The 21070-nt window shown below is 40.6% G+C and overlaps 1 protein-coding gene across 1 annotated transcript in view; it reads right to left on the reverse strand.

Annotated features, from left to right (window-relative positions):
• The window catches only part of SCFD1 (sec1 family domain containing 1), a 143821-nt gene that overhangs the window by 74854 nt on the left and 47897 nt on the right, over window positions 1–21070 (reverse strand). Inside the window, exons 11-14 of the mRNA XM_067534529.1 lie at window positions 18704–18843; window positions 17336–17426; window positions 16189–16262; window positions 13873–13954 (exon numbers count right to left, since the gene is read on the reverse strand). Of these exons, the coding sequence (XP_067390630.1) occupies window positions 13873–13954; window positions 16189–16262; window positions 17336–17426; window positions 18704–18843 (387 nt within the window). The remainder of the gene's footprint in view (window positions 1–13872; window positions 13955–16188; window positions 16263–17335; window positions 17427–18703; window positions 18844–21070) is intronic.

Consider the following 21070-nt stretch of genomic DNA (forward strand, 5'->3'; position numbering starts at 1 on the left):
TCTTCCGGTAGTGAGACATGGAATTCCGGTAGCCTGGAATAAGATTTGAAATCATACTTGGCCAATATGGCTTGATAGCTGGCTATGTGGAACTAGAAGCCTGCAGAGGAATACACCTTGTGGCCGACAAGGTCTAGTTTTTTGCTGTCCGGCCTGGGGGAGTGGCTCTAGGGTATTGCTGTCTCACTTGTTGCACCATAGCTTGGACCACAAGTGAGCTGGGCAGTGGGTGCATGAAGAGTCCGTTGGTGTTCTTGGCTGGAACCAGATACCTGTGTTCTGCGTGTTCAGGTACTGGAGCGCAGGTCGCTGGGGTATATGATTCTTTGCGCTGAGTGGAAGATGGCTTTGTGAATGAGTAACACTATCCTGGAGGGGCCCACTGGCTGGAGGATGTCCAGGAATTCATCTTGTGACTCCATGACATCTTCCGCTGGTAATTTGAGGGTTGTTACCATGCGTCTTAGACGATCTTGATATTAGCCATGATTGTCCGGTGGAGATGTGGATGGTGGGATGATGGTGTCGTCTGGTGACAATGAGGTTCCTGTGGGAAGCAGATGATCTGTCGGTCCCATGGTGCCTCGCTGTTCTCTGGATACCTACGGTGCAGTATATACTAATGGAGGATGAGAGACTGTTGCTCAATCGTAATATGGGTCCCATCCCTGCGAGTGTGGTCTGTGGTTCGATCAGGTGGGTGGGCCTGTGGGTATCTGAATCATTGTTGCTGTGGCAGAACTTGCAGGGGTGTGTGGGTAATGTTGTGGGCTGCATTCCAGGGAGAAATGCTGTTCAGAGGACCAATTGGAGTCCGACAGCTCCAGTAGCGGTGATGCCGTTGGTGCAACAGCCCCAATGATGGTTGTGGGGCCTGAGAGGTTGCGGGGCCGGCAGAGGTTGTGCAACCGATGGTGGTTGCGGAGTCAGTGGTCCCGTCGGAACTGTAAAATACTGTGGTACCAGTTGGTGGTACAAGAATAATGTAAGAGTTAGTAGTGATAAGTAGCCTGGAGTATGTGATACCAGTTCCAGCGGGCTTAGCAATGGTCTGTAGTCTCTGGGGCTGTGGAGGTGATCAGGCTAGCAATGTGCTTTGATTTCCTGTCCACCTTTGCCCTTTAGGGAGCTGGAGCCGCCGAGTCTGCACGTGACTTCTCACCTGGCTGGTTGTGGCTTGGGGAGGGAACCTGGCGTTTAGAAGTGGTCCCTCTTGGGCATCCGCCCTTGTGCCCGTGGCCATGTCTTTTCTTATGTGAGTTGGCTGGTGCCATAGGTGCCACCGGTACCGGCGCGGCTGATGGCGCTGGAGTTGTTGGTTCTGATGGATGCTCTGTCAGTGCCACCTCCTGGTGTGCACGCCGATGCCTAGCTTCTTCCATTAGGAATTTTCTAAGCCTGAATTGTCTCGCCTCTCAGGTTCTCAATGGGAAGGAGCGACAGATAGAGCACAGTGAGACTATGTGGGATTCCCCCAAAGCGCATAAGCAGCACTGGTGCTCATCACTCACCGAGAAGGACCGAGGGCACATAGTGGTTTTTAAAACTGGCTTGTTTTGGCATACTCCCCCACACGAACAGGAGGTGGGGGAGAACTTGGAGACATCTAATTCTAACTTCTTTTTTTTCCCAAACTTTAAACTAGGCTAAGATTAAATACTAACTCTAATTGCTAATGAAAGCATTTACTTGCTATGTAGGATCTAGTGAGGAGAAAAAGAGGTTCCGAGTCTAGCCATGTGACAGTAAGAGGAAACTGAGGGGGCGTTGACTTGCGCAACCACGTAAGACCCCGGACGTATCATATGGACGATGCGAGGCGTGCACGCAGGTTGACGGACACTGCTTTCAACAGTTCCGGCTCTGGTGCATGGCGCACGTGTACACCCACAGTGGAATCCCACAGTGGAATCCACATAAGGACCATCACTCGAAGATTACATTGTGAAAATATACTTTTCTATTTAAAGAGGTAGATATATCTGTTGATCAAAGCTACTTTCAAATTAATCTCTTCAAAAGCATTGAATTTGATGCTAATGAAAGAAACCCTGGAGATGGAAGTTCTTTATTGATGCACCCAACAGGTCTATAGCATGAGCAGCAGCAATGCAAGCTTCCCTACAGTGCCAATGTGTAAAACTTCCAGCCAATGTGTCCCAAGTGTGAAACTAGAAGGGGGCCAAAACTCTGTGTGTGAGAGAGCAGTTAAATTGCCATGCATACGCAATAGCTGGCCTGTCAAGACTGCCAACAAGGGTGCTAATTAGAGTAGTGTTTTTTGTGATGTTGATGCTTGTCCACTTAGAACTGGAATGAAATCAAATTAAATTTCATAAATCTGGGTAGCCATATATGCTACTAACCATCCTGTGATATATGTTGTAGATATGCCATATGAATCCCTCAAGACTCCACTTCTCAAAAGTGCTGATATAAAGCAGATTGTGCTTAATTCATTTAATCATAATAGCTGCTCATTCATTTGCATGCACAGACACGCTAGAGGGCATGAGTAATCTTTTGGACACTGACAACAGGTAATAAGAAAGGAGAGCTCTTGATGTGAAGGGATTGGCAGTCAGGATGAGGCAAGAAATGATGGGCCAGGGCCCTCCGGTGACTTAAAAATTGTGGATTTTAACTTTCTGTTCTACTTTATTATTGTGCTTTACATGCTATTATTGACAATAAAATTTTGTTTTCCTTCTGTCTTCCTGGGAGAGCCTGGAACCTGGTTCCATGTCAGTATGGCAGAAGCCAGGCTTCTCAGATATCGCTCCCAGTAAAAGTTGCCATTTACATAGCAGTCTTAAAATGTGGCTCCACGGAACAACAAAAGGTGACTTTGGGCAGTGCTGCACCACCACACAGTAAAAAAAGACATTTTTCACTTATCGTCTTTCCATATAGCACTGTTCACATTTCTAGTGGAAACATTCCAGTCTATACTTAAGCTTTTATTTCCAATAGAAGGAGTTTAGCTATTATTCCAACAGCAAACTGTGAAATATGTTTTACTTTTATCACTTATTCATTCTTTAGGGGAATGGTTTCCAACCTTTTCTCTGCCATGGCATACCTTGATACCTTTAATTATTTTGAGGCACACCATCATATAGTCTCCAAATGAACTCATGAATATTCATGAGTCAATCAGGAACTCTTCAAGTAATTTTTCAAAAAATTCTGTGTCACACCTGCTCAGGTCTGATGGGTGGCACACCAGTTGGGAAACACTGCTTTAGGGTATATTAATTCTATAGGGTATTTGTGTTTTCAATTCATTATTTTTGCAGGTTCTTGTATAATCAACAGGGGAAAAAAACATACCAGCAAGTCTTGACACAAATCACAGACTAATTATATAGGAGAAGCACTGAAATAAGTAAAACAGTAGTAGGGAGAGAAACTACTAAGCACTTTGTATATATTTTGTATAAATTCCATATCATTAAGGGGTTGCCAGGCACCTAAATATACTGCACAGATGTCTTTCTGATGCTTATAAGTTTCCTTAACTAAATTTTCACAAATTATGGCACCGTATATAGGGCCCTGCTGACCTGCCGCCTCTTTGGTTCCTTCTTGCCAGCTGGCTCCAACAGAGGGGAAGGCGGGTGTGTTTTGGAATTGACATGAGCAACACATCTTGAAGAAAAAACGTTACAAAATAGGTAGGTAACCATTTTTTCTTTGAGTGCTTGCTCATTTTGATTCCAAATAGGTGACTCCCAAGCTGACCACAGGAGGAGGGGTTGGAGCTACAGAATCACTGATTGAAGCACTTCTCTGCCAAATGCTGTATCGTCCCTGGCCTGTTGGGTGATGGGATGCAAGGTGAACATGTGGATCGATGACCATGTTGCGGTACTGCAGATCTCCCATGTAGGGATATATGCAAGGAATGCTGCTGAGGAGACCTGCACCCTTGTGGAGTGTGCTATCAGTTCGGGACTGGCACCTTTGCCCGGTCATAGCAAATCCTAATGCAGGACGTGATCCATGATGAAATCCTCTGGGATGACACCGGGAGACCTTTATTCCTGTCCGTTACTGCGACAGAGTTGGTTTCATTTACAAAATGATCTTGTTCTTTTGATGTAGAAAGCCAGTGCCCGCCTGACATCTAAGGAATGGAGACTTCGTTCCCCGCTATTGGCATGCGGCTTACGGAAGATTACTGGAAGGAAGATGTATGAGGAAGAATACTGCAATGAAGCTCGTATGAAACTGGGATACCACCTTAGGGAGGAAGGCCGTATGCAGTTACAACTAGACTTTGTCCTTCTGGAACACCGTGTATGGAGGTTCGGCTGTCAGAGCCATGAGCTCAGATACCCTCCTAACTGAGGTTATTGTAACCAGGAATGCCACCTTCCATGAGAGAAGAGGAGCAAGCATGCTGCTAATGGCTCAAAGTGACGCCCCGTTAGCCTGGAGAGCACCAGGTTAAGGTCCCATGCCAGTACTGGACAGCAAACTTGGGAGTATAGCCTGTCCAGATCCTTGAGAAAACAGGTCACCACAGGAATAGCAAGGACTGATCGACCATGCACCCCAGGATGGAATGCAGAGATCGCCTCTAGATACACCTTTATGGATGACACTGTGAGACCTAGCTGCTTCAAGTGCAACAGACAGTCTAAAATGAAGGGTAATGCTGCTTGCATTGGAGGGGTGCCCTTCTGCATTGTCCTAATGGAAAACCTTTTACATTTGGCCAAGTACGTAGACCTGATGGACGGTTTCCTGTTGCCGAGGAGGACCTCTCTGACATGCCCCAAGCATGCAGACTCCATTGAATTTAACCATGAAGCTTCCACACTGTGAGGTAGAGACTCAAGGTTGGGATGTTGGAAGAGGCCATAGTCTTGTGTGATTAGATCCGGCACCGAAGGCAGCGTGATCGGCGTGACTGCTGACGTTCTAGCAGTGTCATATACCAATGCTGTCAGGGCCAGGTTGGGGCTATCAGCATGACAGATGCTCTGTCCCTCCTGATCTTGAACAGGACCTTGTGAACAAGTGGGAAAGGCAGAGACATGTAAAGCAGGTGGCTGTTCAAAGGAGGGAGGAACGTGTCCGCGTTCAGGAGTGAAGAAAACTGTTGACATTTCCTATTGAGTCTTGTTGCGAACATACTTACTTGGGGAACTCCCCACTGCTGGAAGATGCTGTTCATGACATCCGAGTGAATAGACCACTCATGGCAGCGGAAGAATCTGTTGAGATGGTCCATCAGCTCGTTCTGGGATCCAGGGAGGTAAGATGACTCTAGGTGTATGGAGCGACCTATGCAGAAATCCCACAGCTTGAGGGCTCTTGCTCCACTCTGTCTGTTTATATAAAACATCACTGTTGTATTGTTTGTCATGACTGATACGCATCAGCCTTGTAGATGGGACTGGAAGGTTTGGCATGCTAGGAGAACTGCTTTCAGCTCCCTCACAATGTGGAGTGATAGCTCTGCTCAAGACTAGAGGCCTTGAGTCCTGAGGGTTCCTAGATGTGCTCTCACCTCAATGCTGATATTTCTGTGACTAGACACAATGACGCCTGGGGTCTGGAGAAGGGCACCCCCACACATACAAATTGAGGGTTAAGCCACCACAGTAGGGACTCGGGGGGAAGTGAAACTACCTTGTCTAGTTTGTCTCTTTTTGGCTGATATGCTGATGGCAGCCAAGTCTGGAGAGGTCTGAGCCACAGTCCTGCATGCTGAACCACATACGTTCAGGTGGCCATGTGAACAAGGAGCTTCAAGCAGCTCTGGTGGGAAAGCATCTTAAGTCCTCTATGACAGAGCCAATGGTCTGGAAGCGAGACTTCAGCAGAAGTGCCCTGGCCTGACCCAAGTCTAGGACTGCCCAATAAACTCTATTGTTTGGATAGGGGACAAGGTTGACTTGGGTCCATTTAGCTGTAGACCCAATCTGTTGAAGGTCGACTGTATCAGGCTGACATGTGCCTATACGTGCTCCTTGGAACAGCCCTTGACAAGCCAGTTGTCTATATATGGGAACAGTTGTACCTGTAGTCTCCTTAGGAAGGCAGTGACAACCACCATACACTTGGTGACCACTCGAGGGGCCATTGACAGGCTGAAGGGGAGGACTGTAAACTGATAAGTGTGGTTTACTACGAACCTGAGGAACCTTCTGTGGGATGGGACTATTGATATATGAAAATAAGCATCCTTCAAGTCGAGGGTGGCATACCAGTCCCCTGGATCCAGGGATGGGATGACAGTGGCCAAGGAAACCATGCAGAACTTCAGTTTCTTCCATGAATCTGTTGAGGTTTTGCAGGTCAAGCATGGATCTAAGACCCCCTTTGACTTTTGGAATTAGGAAATATTGGGAGTAAAACCCTCTTCCCCTTAGTTCCTGAGGAACCTCCTCTACTGCTCTTGCTCTTAGGAGACAGGTTCCATAAAGGGGGCCTGCCCCGTCTCTTTCCTGTAGTGGCATCGCTCCAACCAGTGCTGATTATGCTTCGATTTGTACCACTCCGCCTCCAAATCCAGCGAGAACATGGGGCCCATAACGATGTCAAGTGAGATGGTGCTGGAGACTGGTGACGCATTATGGAGGCTTGCCTCTAAACAGCACCGAAGCAAAGCCCTTTTGAACCCTATGTGGACTACCACCAGGCCCAGGGGTCTGAATCTAGGTGTTCCCACTCGGTCACCTCTGATAAACGGGCTCCCCAGTCGCATAGGGAGCATGGACTTCACACCTCCCAGCACTGAGGTAGGTGTTGAGAAGGATGCTGAGGCTGGCATGGAGTATGGTGCGGAGGTCTGGCACCAGGGCTGATCCTGGCAACAAGCATGTCAATCTGGGGAATGGCGAAACCCATGACCCAGAGAGTCAGGATGGCTCAGTACCACTTAGGGCATCCTCATCATTCTCCCCTGATGAGGCAGTGGCAGGGACTTCGACCACACTACCCCCAGTGGACAACAAAGCTCACCAGCATCTACTGAGAAGAGTGGTCCAGAACCTAGGACTCCAAGTGGAAAAAATGAAGGAGTCAGTGGACCCTATAGTGGACACCTTAGCACCACATGGCCCCTCAAGGATGGCACTTCCCCGCATTAAAATAATTCAGAACACCACCAAAATATTGTGGCAGACACCATCCTCTATCCGCCCCCTCGCCCCAGCTAAGAGGATAGAAAGACCGACCCCGGCACTGAGGTTTTAATTCTGGTGGTCTCTCTATTATGGCGGGGGACTGCTGTGCCATCATGGCTATCAGGTCACCTCAAAAGTGCCAGGCGTGGAAGGAAGCTTCAGCTCTCCCACCTGACTCTCCCTTATTGGTGAGTCCACAGGAACTGGACTCAACAGAGCCCTCTGCAGATCCACAGTTGACACTGCTGCCTCTGGTGGGGTAGGTGCCAGGTGCCCTGGTGGAGGATGCACATTGTTAGCGCTATTCCTCCCGCTATCTTCACCGTGGGCAAACGCCATCTATCAGTGTTTTTATGCCTCTTGTGAGGCACCAGAGAGTGGGAGTGGTGCCAAGTCGTCTTCAGTGTTGGGGAATACTGGTGCTGGGGTTCTCTTGATGCCGAGTTCTTTTTCGGTGCTGTAGACTCTCTAATAGAGGCTGGAGCACTTGGCACCAAGATACTAGGTACTAGGCACTTCACGCAGGATTCATGGGGATCACCTTTTGGCATAGATTTATGGCAGGTCCTGCACAGTTTGAATCCTTGGGACAGAGGCATGCCCTGGTTCCCGGATGGGAGGGAACCCCACAAAGAAAGTAGTTAGCTAGTTAACTAAAGTTAACAACTAATTCTAATGTAACTATTTACAGCAAACACAATAGAAGATCACTGGGGAAATGCTTGCCAAAGCAAAAGAAGTTAGAAGCTTCAACAGTGGTAAGAAGACGTGGTGGGGCCCTATACAAGCTGCCATGGAGGCATGATTCCAGGGGGCACCTGCACCGACCCAACGGGTCCTACTAGGTTAAAAACCTGACAACTGTGCACATAGTGTGCACATACCTACTTGGAATCGACATGAGCAAGCCCTCAAAGAATCAGTTTTCTGTAAGACTAGAGATATTTATTCACCTCTCTCTCTCTGTGTGTGTCAGATATAAATTAAGCATTGCAAGCTAACACAATGGATGCCCAGTTATATGCGAAGTTATCAAAGAAATATGAAATCAACAGAGAAGTAGCACACAGGAAAAAATAAACTATGCGTGTTTACTTCAGTGATGGAGAATTCACCATGACTCTTGGTAATTGTTCCAATCATTAATTACTCTCACCATTAAAAATGTATGCCTTATTTCCAGTCTGAATTTGTCTAGCTTCAACTTCCAGCCACTGGATCGTGTTATATATTTCTCTGCTAGACTCATTAATATTTGTTCCCATGTAAATATTTATATTTAATTTATCTCTAGCGTTAATCAATTTCTTCCTTTAGTTTAAATAAAATTTTTCAAGATTAAACATCTTCTATTAGAGTGGGTTTTTTTCTGTTCATAAGATGTTTATTGTAAGAGATTTCTAAAGAAATAAGATGGTTCTTGGGCACACCCATTAAGGTGTTCCATTGACTACTCTGCAAAGTTTGGGGTAATTTGTGTTCAAAATATTAATGTTTATAACTTTCTACCAGTAACTTATGTGCAAGTCTTAAGATTTACAGATACTTGAATTTACACTGGAGTGTGGTCAGACCAAATTTTAGGACCTAATTTAGCATATGGACTTGATAAAGAAGAATTTGAGACTACTCTTTTGAGTAGAGATAATGGTAATGGAGTGTAAAATAGGAAGTGCGCTCTTTGGCACTTGAGTCAATTTCTCCAAAGCATCAAAAGAGAGAAATTAATCCCCTCTAAAAAGAGCAGCATGAAGAAACCAACTGAAATCTGTTTAGGGAACTTTTCAAGCAGGCTTAAACTCTTCCCCCTAGAAGCGTGAGGAAAAGTTGGACAAGATGCCTATATAAGCATTAGTCATTTCAGGGTTCTGGAGTCCAGTCAATGTTTACGAGTAAAGGTTAAACCATTCAGTAACATTCACAAAGCCAATTGGGAGTGATTTGTGTGGTATATTAATTGAAGAGAGTTATTTTTTTATTTTTCATTACTTCCTTCCTCATATCAGAAAACAACTAGAACTATTAGTTACTTTTGTGGTTAATGTTGTTGAGATTGTTCAAATGGTTTCTGTACATGAAGAAACCTTTAGCTTTTATAAATGTCATGGCTTCTCATTCATTACAAGAGAAACTTTTTAAATAGATTTACAACATGTAAACAAGGAGGTTACAATAAGGCATAGCAGACCTCACTGCCTGCTAGCTTACTGTCAGCTTCACAGATGCTGCCATTTTCTAGAAAGAGAAATCCTGAAACAGGCGAGTTTTTTTCCACGATAGCTGAGGAACTTCAATAGGATTGGCTTGGGTCTGTCTCCCAGTCAGGACTCTAAGCTCTTATCCATTATCAGTGTAGAGCAGTAGCTAAGGTTTCTTTAATATGCACACTGGAACAGTGGTGAAAATTCTCAAGATCAATTCTGTTTTGCAGTAACTTTTTTCTATTGATTCTCTATCATACAATGAAGTACTGATGTCTCTTCAGCCACACTGATGCAGCTTAGAAACTGTTTCTGGTTGCCAATTCAGATATGGGCTTTGTACTGAAATTATATCTGCACACTTTAGGTTATAGTGCCTTTTTATGTATTTAAAAATCATGGAGATTTTAACAAACCATCTTTAAGAGCTGGCTGCCATGAGCTGGAACTCCTTCCCTGTGATTGATATTGGGGGAAAATTTTGGTGCTCATGGAACCTAGCCCACACACTAAACTGCCAATCAACTGCAAAATTCCTTCAAGCATGGAAACTAGAGCAGAAGCCATTTGATTTTGCCAATGGGGCCACTCAATTCATTAAGGGGCTTGGGATCTACTATTTGGTCAGAGAAATCTCCAACTCTCTTCAAAGCACTTCCATGAAGAATCTATGCCTTCTGGAGAAAGCACACACTAGGGGAGAGAAGGAGAAAATTTTCAAGGAGAAAAGAAAACTAACAGGAAACACATTTCCCAGGGGAAAGTATTCATTGCTAATGACTTAGGCAGCAGGTTTAAAACAAACACAAAGAAAGTATTTCTTCACACAATGCACAGTCAACCTATGGAACCCTCTGCCAGAGGATGTTGTGAAGGCCAAGACTATAACAGGTTTCAAAAATGAACTAGATAATTTCATGGAGGATAGGTCCATCAATGGTTATTAGACAGAATGGGAGGAGATGTAAAACCATGTTCTGAAGTGTCCTTACCCTTTATTTGCCAGAAGCTGTTTATTCCCGCTGAATCACCTAGCACTGGCCACTATCGGAAAACAGGACACTGGGCTAGATGGACCATTGGTCTGACCCAATATGGTTATTCTTATGTTGTTATGATTCTGACAGAAAGCAGTAGGAAATAGCAGCTCCCTTCATGAAGTCAAAGATACTGAAGAGGGAGTCACTAAGTTCTGCAAACATGACAACAGGAGGAATTTTTTTTGAGGGAGGAATGAGACAGACAAAAGATTCTGCCTCCATTCTGCTGAGTCATACAGAAATCTCCATGAGTAATGATTTATGTCATATGCAGTGGATTTATCCCAAGAAAAACTATGATTTTAGGGAGGTAGGTCAATTGGCATTGGTCAATAACTTTTAGACAGAAATAACTAGCTATGATTACTGATAATTTTAAGAGGTTTTAGTGATTTGTACTTTTTTGGCTGGTGAGGTAAAACAAATGTTAACTTCTTAGAATAGTGAAATAGCTTTATAGTGTACAGTTGAGTAAGAAAGGAGTTAGAATAGTTTTACAGGCTAGGGGCCACATTCTACTACCAATCCATATACAAACACACCACTGAACTTAACATGGATACCAAGATATGACCATACATAAATATATTAGTAAAGCATCACAGATGGGCACATTTTGTTTTCAATTGGCAATTCAATACATTCTAGTAATCGGAATAAAAATACATTAATATTGTCACATACAGGTATAAAATAAATCTTTACCTAAAACTCTTAGAATACTAAATAACAGTAAATCCATAATTTTATTCTTAATTGTATTAACTATAGGCTACATCCCTTAAGTCACCAGCTTCCTAAAAGCAAAAACAATCAATGTAAAACAAGTCTTCATTTGTTTAAAGCTTCAGTGATTTGTTAGTGATTTGTTAGATTTGGATTTGTTAGTCCACTTTGTGAAGAACTAGTGTGTTCTTTCCAACTTTACACTAAACACTCAGATATGCCAGAAAACTGCCAGGACCCCAGAGCAGGTGATTAATTTCTGGTTTCCTCTTGGTGTGTCTTAGAAAATGATCCAAGGCAATGGGGAAAGCAGCTGTAACTGGACATCAAAATCATGAACACTAAATATAAAAATTAAACTCATTAAGTATACTAGCAAACAAAAGTTAGATTATGTGAACTACACATTTCTGACAGTTTAGCAGTTACTCAGAGGAATTTTCACACTGATTTTCAAAAGTGAGATAAAAACATTTAAGTAAATATTTATAGTAGACTGAAGCTGAAATAAACGCTAATATACAATGTGAATATTCTTCTAGCTCATTTTCAAAGTGAATTTGCATAGCAAATTGAGCACAGATGTATGCACTAAACTGCCTCACTAACCTGGCTATAGGGTAAATTTAACAGAGAAACAAGCTCTCTCCTTCTGGCCCTCTTCTGAAATCTTTGGTACTTCCTGGTTTATTATTGTATTTATTATAATTTATATAGAGCCCATCACCACGGTACCTAGGTGCACTGGGAATTTTATTAGGGACAAAACATTTCCCATGGGGCTAATACCCTATAACCCCCAACTTTAAGTACCATAACTTTAAAAGGACAGAGACTAGAAAGGCATTGTCTATAGAAAAGTGACAGGGAAAATAACAACTTGCAGTTATAGAAATGACTTGTATCACTCTTAATACAGCCAGACTTAGATTTCGGTGAATTCCAGAGGCCAACCTGTATCACCTGAATCATATTTTGACTGGGTTTAAGATAGTTAAACTTAACCTAGGCTTTTATTTCTGCCAACCATTTGGAGAGCAAGGAAGTGGCTCCTTCTGGATCTAATAAAAAGGAGACATAGAAAGAAGTGCCACCAGCAGACTGATGATATTGCATGTCTTTTGTTGCATGATTTTCCCCAGCAGCTGTGCATACACAGTTAGAAGGTAAGAAGACTGAGCTTCTTGAAACCCCACATCTGATAACCATTTAAGAGGAATATAAGTCATCCATCACTCTCTGGGAATGTTCCAGCAGAAGAGAGAGGGATCACTCTAAGATAATTCCTTCCTCTTCTGATAAATCACACAAGTGAGTCAACAGCACCTAATGAAGAATTAGCAAGAACATGTGACTTCTGTCCATTACCATGAGGAGTCAACTGAGACTAATGTTATTTCCATTCTACATCCCCTTCTGACAGCTGGTTGATGTCCAAAGAAGTAAAAGATGTAAAATGCTGCTGAAGCTGGCCTGCCACCACCGTCTCAATTATCTTTCCGAGAAAAGGGAGGTTACTGACAAGGCATCATATAAAAAGTTAATACTGCCAAATGTCATTTTCAATGGAACTACTGTACTGCCTTCCAATTATTGAGTATGAAAGCTGGCATATAAGACTCCATGTCAACTACCAGAAGAAAACATACTACAGGTCACATGGTGATTGAATCAAATTCAAAGAAACATTAAAATTCAAAACAAAATCTATCTAGTGATAAATGTAACTCATTTATAGACATGGTGTTTAATATAATTTCAATATCCCCTTTAACTGAAGAGCTCAAAACACTTAACAAATGTTAATGAAATTAAGCCTCAAAACATCCTACTCATTGTGAGGCAGGTAAGTAGCATAGGGTAAAATTTTCTGAAGTGCCTAAGAAACTTTGGAGCGGAAGTCCCACAGACTTTCAATGACACTTAGTAGCCTTAGTCTCACTCACTCACACTCTCACACACACACACACACACACACACACACACACACACACACACACACACACACACACACACACACACACACACACACAGAGAGAGAGAGAGAGAGAAAGAGAGAGAGAGAGAGAAAATCCACTGAAGCCTTACTGACTTCAATCAGACTCCACGCAAGCACAAGGGTCTGCCCAGGTAAATATCATAGAATCAGGACCCAAGTGATTTAGTCAGCAAGTCTACGGCAGAAACAGGAATAAAACCAGTTTTCTGATGCACTAGTCTACACCTTAAGCACAAAAGACCATCCTTTCTCACCACCTCCCTTTGGGTCATTTTACCATATAGTAATTAACTTCTTTCATATCACTACTTTGTATACAAGTCCATTATATATATTTTTTTGAGAAAAATATTTAAATGATTAACTAATGACCTAATTTTAGCTTAACTAAAGCATAGCAAGTATATGCTTTAAAAATATCATTTCAACAGGCTTCATCCAACAAAATAAAATTTTAACACTATAACTTAGCCATCACAGATAAATGAACTAAATCTGTGAGAAATTTTGACCAAAGGTTGCCACAATACATTTACTTCACCCTGTTGTGCATACACACTGAAATTAAAGTTCCTCCTTCTGTTACATCTTGCAAGACCAACTAATACAATGTGTAACTCTTTCCAAGGTATTCTTTTTGAAAAGACATGACATTCTGATCTATTTCTCCAGTTTTAAGTAGTGTCAACAGTATTGTGGTTTGACAGAAATAAGATGACTTATAAAGGAGTTCTATATTTTTGTAACAGACAGCAGTGATATACCTTTATATGCTCCAAAACAGCAGTTGCAACATTTGTATGAAGATCAATGAGCCTTTTCTTTTCAAGTAGTTCTGGAAGAGAGCTGAAAAAATTAAATACAAATTAACCTGTTGAGTTGCACATTCTAGGAGAATTATATATTTATTATAGTGAATACATAAATTATCATGAAGATTACACACTGAAAAACAAAGGAGACAGGAAACACAAGAGTTAAGGTTCTCATAGAAGCCTTTATATTCAATGTAGGCAATTAAAATAGTTGTAGTTTAACTAGTGATAGAAAATAACAACTAATGTATACACAGTATGGGCCAAGTAATACAGCTAAATGTAAATGTATACATCTAGGAACAAAGAATGTAGGCTATACTAACAAGATGGGGGACATTATCCTAGGAAGAAGATACTCTGAAAAAGATTTGGGGGAGGGGCAGAATAATTAGCTGAACATGAATTCCAGTGTGAAGCTATGGGCTTCATACTTCAAGAAAAGTAACTGACAGAAGAAAAAGAAAAAACCCAATACACCTAACAAGAGAGAAAAAACACAGGTAGAAGATCAGCAGCAGAGTGGGGGGTACCTGTCAGGAGGCTGGGCTGGTGGCAATGTAAATGTGCAGTACAAGCAATTCACTGCCTTCAGAGACAGAGTACGGGTTTGAGGCAGAACTGGATGAGCAGTGAGACAGAGGGGTACATAGAAGAGACTTTTAGAGACAAAGTAGAACGGTCCCACCTCCTGTCCAACAGCTCCTGTGCTGTGGGGGAGGATGAAAGTCTGCAAACTTTGCCATCTCACTGTTTACTCCTTTTCCAGATCATTTATGAATATGTTGAATTGCACTAATCCCAGTACAGACTCCTGGGGGACACCACTATTTATCTCTCTCCATTTCCTGACCATTTATTCCTATTCTTTGTTCCCTGACTTTTAACCAGTTACTGATCCATGAGAAGACTTTCCCTCTTATCCCATGACAGCTCACTTTATTTAAGAGCCTTTGGTGAGGGACCTTGTCAAAGGCTTTCTGAAAGTCCAAGTACATTATATCCCCTGGTTCACTCTTGTCCACTTGATTTTGACTCCCTCAGAGAATTCTAATAGATTGGTGAGGCATGATTTCCTTTTATAAAAGCAGTGTTCATCTTTATGTTTGATAATTTGTTCTTTACTATTTTTATATGCCTTTTTACTTCTAACCACTTCTTTTACACTGTTGTTTAGCCATGGTGACATTTTTTTGGTCATCTTACTATTCTTTTTAATTTGGTATATAAATTTAGTTTGAGCCTCTGTTATGGTGTTTTTAAAAAGTTTTCATGCAGTTTACAAGCATTTAGGTCTTTTGACTGTTTCTTTTATTTTCCGTTTAATTAGCTTCCTAATTTTTGTGTAGTCCCCCTTTCTGAAGTTGAATGCTACTGTGGTGGGCCTTCTTTGGTATTCCCCCCCATCAAAGAAAAAAAGATGTTAAATTGCATTATATTATGGTCACTATTACCAAGCAGCTCAGCTATATTAATCTCCTGGACCAGATCCTGTGCTCTACTTGGGACTAAATCAAGAGTTGCATCTCCTCCTGTGGGTTCCAGGACTAGCTGCTCCAAGAAGCAGTCATTAATAGTGTAGAGAAACCTTATTTCTGCATCCCTTCATGAGGTGACATGTACCCACCTGATATGGGGATAGCTGAAATCCCCCATTATTACTGAATCTTCTATTTTTATAGTCTGTCTAATCTTCCTGAGCATCTAAGTACCCGTTACCGGGGGTAACCCATACCTAATATGGAATTCCTAGTGATTAATCTTATTATTTTGCCAATGGATTTTAAAACACAACAACTATTAATTATGCTAACTGCACTAACTATTCAACAATTAATCTCACAGTCTGCAGAATAAGGTATGGGGTTACACCCATAGGTGGTAAAAAGGAACTAAGGGGCAGTTGGACCCACTTCACCCCTTATGTCCTTGGGTGGGGATGTGGCATGTGAGGACATCTAGTTCTAAAGGATTCTACTGGCCAAGAGACTCCAATCTCACACGAACGTGCATGGACGGCACGTGCACCAGAAGTGGAATCCATGCAGAGAATCACTGAAAGAAGAACAATTTCCTCCAGAGCAAAGTCTATTTTTTGAGATTTTGCCATAGCGGGCAACAAACATCTAAATCCTTGCTTAACATTCCAATTGATATTTTGTAAGTTGGTAAAATCATCAGGAGATATTAAAATCAGAACAGCAGAAAATATAACTACTGGAAAGCTGTTTTACCTACACTATTAATGCTTTATTAATTACTTACCTAACTGCTGAAGTTAGCTTAGCTGTATTATCAGAAAGCATACTTATTGCTCCTTCATCCTCCCCTTCAATTCCCTGTGGAAAGAGTTTCATAAAGGTACAACCATGTATACTGTAGACACAAAACCATATTTGTAAATATAGTAAATTTATTTCTGCTCTATTTGCTCACAGTGACAGTGTCTGGAGAATAATACTGCTATTGGGCAAATCCATAAAGAACTCTTGGCCAATAAATTACACTTTATCATTATACATAAAAAAGTCTAGGAGTTAGAACTACCATATTGTACAGATGTCATTCGAAACAAAAAGGAAGGTGGGTTTCCTAAAGGCCATAATTCACTTTAGATAATAATTCAAAGAATTTTACATCAAGCTCATGGAGAAGTCCCTAATAGGGTTGGATATGGTGGTATAGAAAGAACATTAGCAAGGCGTTTGGATGAAGGCCAAAGTCTGTCACCACGTATTGAAGGAATTTAGGAGGGGCTATTTTCAATCATATTTGTCTTCAAACCAGACTCGAATTAAACCTGCTGTGCATTTTTGGAGTGGCTGTTAACATATGAATCTATTTATCCCACATTACAATTTTTTCAGATACTTAAATAATTAAGTATCTAATACACATTGAGAGGTCAGTGGTGTTAAACTGATTATTTACAATAGCAGTCCCATAACTCTGTGAGTCACTGTATTCTTTTATAAACACACCCTTCCGAGTCTCATTTAGAAATGCTGCAATATTATCACAATAAATTCAGGCACACAGTCATGTTTATGTATTTACAATAGTGCATTCACTTCAGAGGATGAAGTGATATTTTGCAGTGGCCTGAAGTCTTCCACATGCATTATCTTCTTTTATTAATGAAAATTTTCTAAAAACCTGATTTTAAAGTATATCTTATCTGGCAGTATGTTAAAATGTTTATTTTTCCCCAACTTCATGGCGTCCTTTGCCTTACCATCATTTTACATCCAAAGTGCTTCCCTTCTCAGAATGTTATCAGTCAAGATAGTGAGAACTGACACAAGCTAAAGAACATTTGTTGATGCTGATATTTTCAAAGCATGGAACAAAGCCCTATGCAAGTATTCTCACACTTTATATAAAAACATAAAATATGTTAAATAAACCTTACCATAATACTTTTAAGCCTTTTGACCTCATCTTCTTGGGCTCTGTAGGATTCCAGCTCTTGTTGAACAGACTCTGCTACCTCTGGAAAAGGACTAAAGCAATATTACATATTACGTTCTGTCAAACAGTCAAATTTAAGCAATAGAACCATATGGTTTGTACGATCAAAGCAACTGTTGAAATGAAATACCAACACTCTACTGTAATAATGGAGAAGCATCAAACAACATACAAAAAACAATTAATATGTCATGGTACTCAAATACTTAAACTTTCAATACAAATATCCATTACTTTTTATATGATTTATTAAACCCGCTTATAAAAATTAATACATAGTGATGGCAGCATATATACTCTGTATATAACAAAAAAAACAAACCAAATCCAAAGAAGATGAATATAAATAGGTAAAATGAGCATCCCAGCAGATCCATAAACATCAGTGTTTCAAACTACTGTATACATGAAATATATTTCCACAAAACCCAAAAATAAAGCTACCACAATAGGTAAGGATAAGTATAAAGCAATTCCTCAACCATTTTACCTCCATGTACTACATCTCAATGAATTAATTCTACTAGTAATGAGGTCTCTATCATAAGTAATTTCATTTTCATAAACATTCAAAACAGTAAAGTACTTGAATATCCAAATGAATCAGATGACATCTTTCTTTAAATCCAATCTTTAATGTGACCAGAACATATTATATAGTAGAGTTTGTCCCTCCAGAGTTGGCTGCAACAGCTTGGCTTTCAGTTTCCATTTTTTTTTTATAGCTCTGGTCACACAGAACTCTTTCTTAGCGCTTCAAAGGCACTCTACTCATTTGTTTCTGAATCATAAGAATTACGAGTGATTATGTCTAATTTAGCATTTTCCATATTACCAAATAACTCCACTTCTCTCTACAAAGAGAATCTGATTTTCCCCCTGAATTGAGAACGCATTCCAAAGCTTTTTCACAAATGAAATTTTACTCCACAGGTACATGAGGAGCTGAGCTAACAGTGCCTTCATAATTAAATAAAATGCATCTGCTCAGTTTGCAAATAATTTGTCACTTGTATGCTTTATGCTTGAACATTCAAAGAAACATTCAAGCATTCTTAAACTAAAACTGCTACTGGATCCCTTAAAATGAGATTAATTCTTCTATACTATTTACACAGAATGAACTATACCTAACTTTATGAAATTACCAGAGAGTTATTTGGGTAAAGTAATGTAGCATATGACCCTCATTTGCACAAATGCTCTATCACACTTCCGCAAAGCCATGAAAAAATATTAGTATATTAAGGATAATCCTTCAATAGAAATTAACTAATTCAAATATAATTTCTGGAATTGTTCAGCTCACCTGCCTTTATGCTTTTGCCAAAATTTATCAGCTGGAGTTAAGTCATATGATTTTTTATTTTTTTTCTTCGGTCTAGCCCCTGCTGGAGAATTTTCCATTCCTGAAGATTCTTCTAGATTAACTCTGTTCAGATGGAAATCCTAGAAAAGGATAATCTTAATTAAACATCCACAATTTCCATCCAAAATTCAAAAATACTACTTATTTTGAACCAACATAACCAGAGGGCCTCTGTATAGTTTATTTTGATGAAATCCTGTGATAGATGTTACAAATGAAAGGACATTTCAAATCCTCTCTAAAAATCTCTATGTTGTGTGTATAATCTTTCTTCTTTAATGTCTGAAAATAGACTATTTTGCTACCAGTCTTTTCCACTGAGCAAATATTTTATTTTGCTACTTATTCTAGTGTAAGCAAAAGCAGCTATTTTTGTTAAATATCTGTGCACCAGTTAACATAAGCAGAGCTAGGAATCTGGTGTAGTTTATTCACAGTCAAAGTCATTTAAAGCAATAACAGAAATTTAAAGAATTTCAAGCAAATAAATGCATGCATATCTTGTCCTGTTTTGACTCACAAGTGAGAGTGCGCACACACACACAGATTTCCCAAGTAGATCTGATAACCTATTTTGCTTTCTGTATGGAAACTGGGTTATTTACCAGAAACTAGAGTTGCCTGACTTAAAATGATTGTATAAACTCACTCTAGAAGGTGCAGAGGTTTTCATATGAGCTCACTTGAGGCAATTCAGTAATTAAGAACATATTTGTACAAAGCTGCCATAGGTTTCCTCAATGTTGTCAAGAAATGTTGTACTCTCATGATGATGACCCAATTACACCAAAATTGTGGATGCATTACCGCGAGACCAGGTTATTGCCTGCTGCAAAAAACTCCACAAGATGGACCCTATGGGGATCATTGGGAGGCAAATTTTAAGGTTATACTCAGTATTTTCAGCGGATTATTCAGTTTGAAAAATCAGTGTGGAAACAGGAGAGACTCTAACCACAGAAAAGAGATCTCATTTAGAGGCATGACCATCTGTCTTGTTTCCACAAAGCCTCTTGTAACTCTGCCCCTATTTGTTGCCAGTATGGCACTTCTGCACTGACTATAAAGGCTAAATGGAATCTCCCTGGTTTACAAGGTCAAAGCAAAAAATGTAGGTAGCACGCTACTTTAGATCTCCAACCCCGAACAACACCCATTTGGAGATAGGGCCCCATTGGTGGCACTTCCCCACTCCATTCACCATGTGTGGTGGATCCCCTCCTTACAGATATCTGAGATGAATTCATTCATGTTGAATTACTAATTTGTTCCCCTAATTATTTCCCCTCCCCCGTGCTGAGTGATGTGGTTTTCTCTTTTAGACAAGATTTTAAATTCTACAGATATCCTCTGTTCAGCCATTATAATTTTAGGGTAAAATGGGTCAAGTTCGGGATTCGTAAGATTAAGCAAATACCTTCTTTAAAAATATGAAAGGGGCTTGTAGAATTTGATCTGCATTTTATTATGTGTCTTACAATATATAAAATAAGGTTTCTGAAGATAAAGGTTTAAAATATAAACAGGAAAAAATGCTTAAAGTGTTCACATCTTGAGAGGGTTCGGATATGCTATGTCTTTCCTGAGGTTTAAAAAAAAAAAAAAATCCAAATGTGCATTTCTAATACATTCATTAGCATGGAACCTAGGCACTAAACTTCACCTAAAAAGTGCTAGAAAAGGTTTTAAGAAAAGTCACATCTCTAAATCCTTTCATACTGGGACTTGGATTTTTCCTGGCTTGAAGCTGACTGCAAGCAATGGTGCACCTAAGCCACAGGCTCCATGGAGTTGAAGTTGGCAAGACATCAGATGTACATAAATTACAGGCAAAAGTGCTATAACAAATGGGAAATGATAAAGAAGCTTTCACACACATTTTTACAAGGTCACTAAATTTAGGAAGGATATAAAGAGATTATTTTAATGACATCGTCTGCAAGAGGATATTTGGAAACTAAAGACTAAAGGAAGTCTGATGACTTTTGTCAGGGAGGAAAAACTTCAGAAGCTACTTTGAAAGATCACACACAGCTGAAGGGGGATGGGAGGATGGACAGATACACATCCTAGAAAAACACAGTGTACTTAAGAATAACCAGCCTCATGAATAAAAGGTCATGTCTCATTATAATTTTGCATATATTTATGGATACTACTGCCAGAACAGACAAGTGGTAACTTTACTAATTAACTTAATATACTTAATTAGGTTTTCAAAAGTAACTGACAAAGTTTCAAATTAGAAGTTAACAGCCAAGGTGTGAAGAGTCATAAAACAGGAAAACAACTGGCAGAAAATTAAGG

The sequence above is a fragment of the Emydura macquarii genome, unplaced genomic scaffold (assembly GCF_026122565.2).
Source record: "Emydura macquarii macquarii isolate MOO-44397 ecotype Brisbane River unplaced genomic scaffold, CSIRO-AGI_Emac_v2 contig_374, whole genome shotgun sequence".
NCBI classification, from domain to species: Eukaryota; Metazoa; Chordata; order Testudines; family Chelidae; genus Emydura; species Emydura macquarii.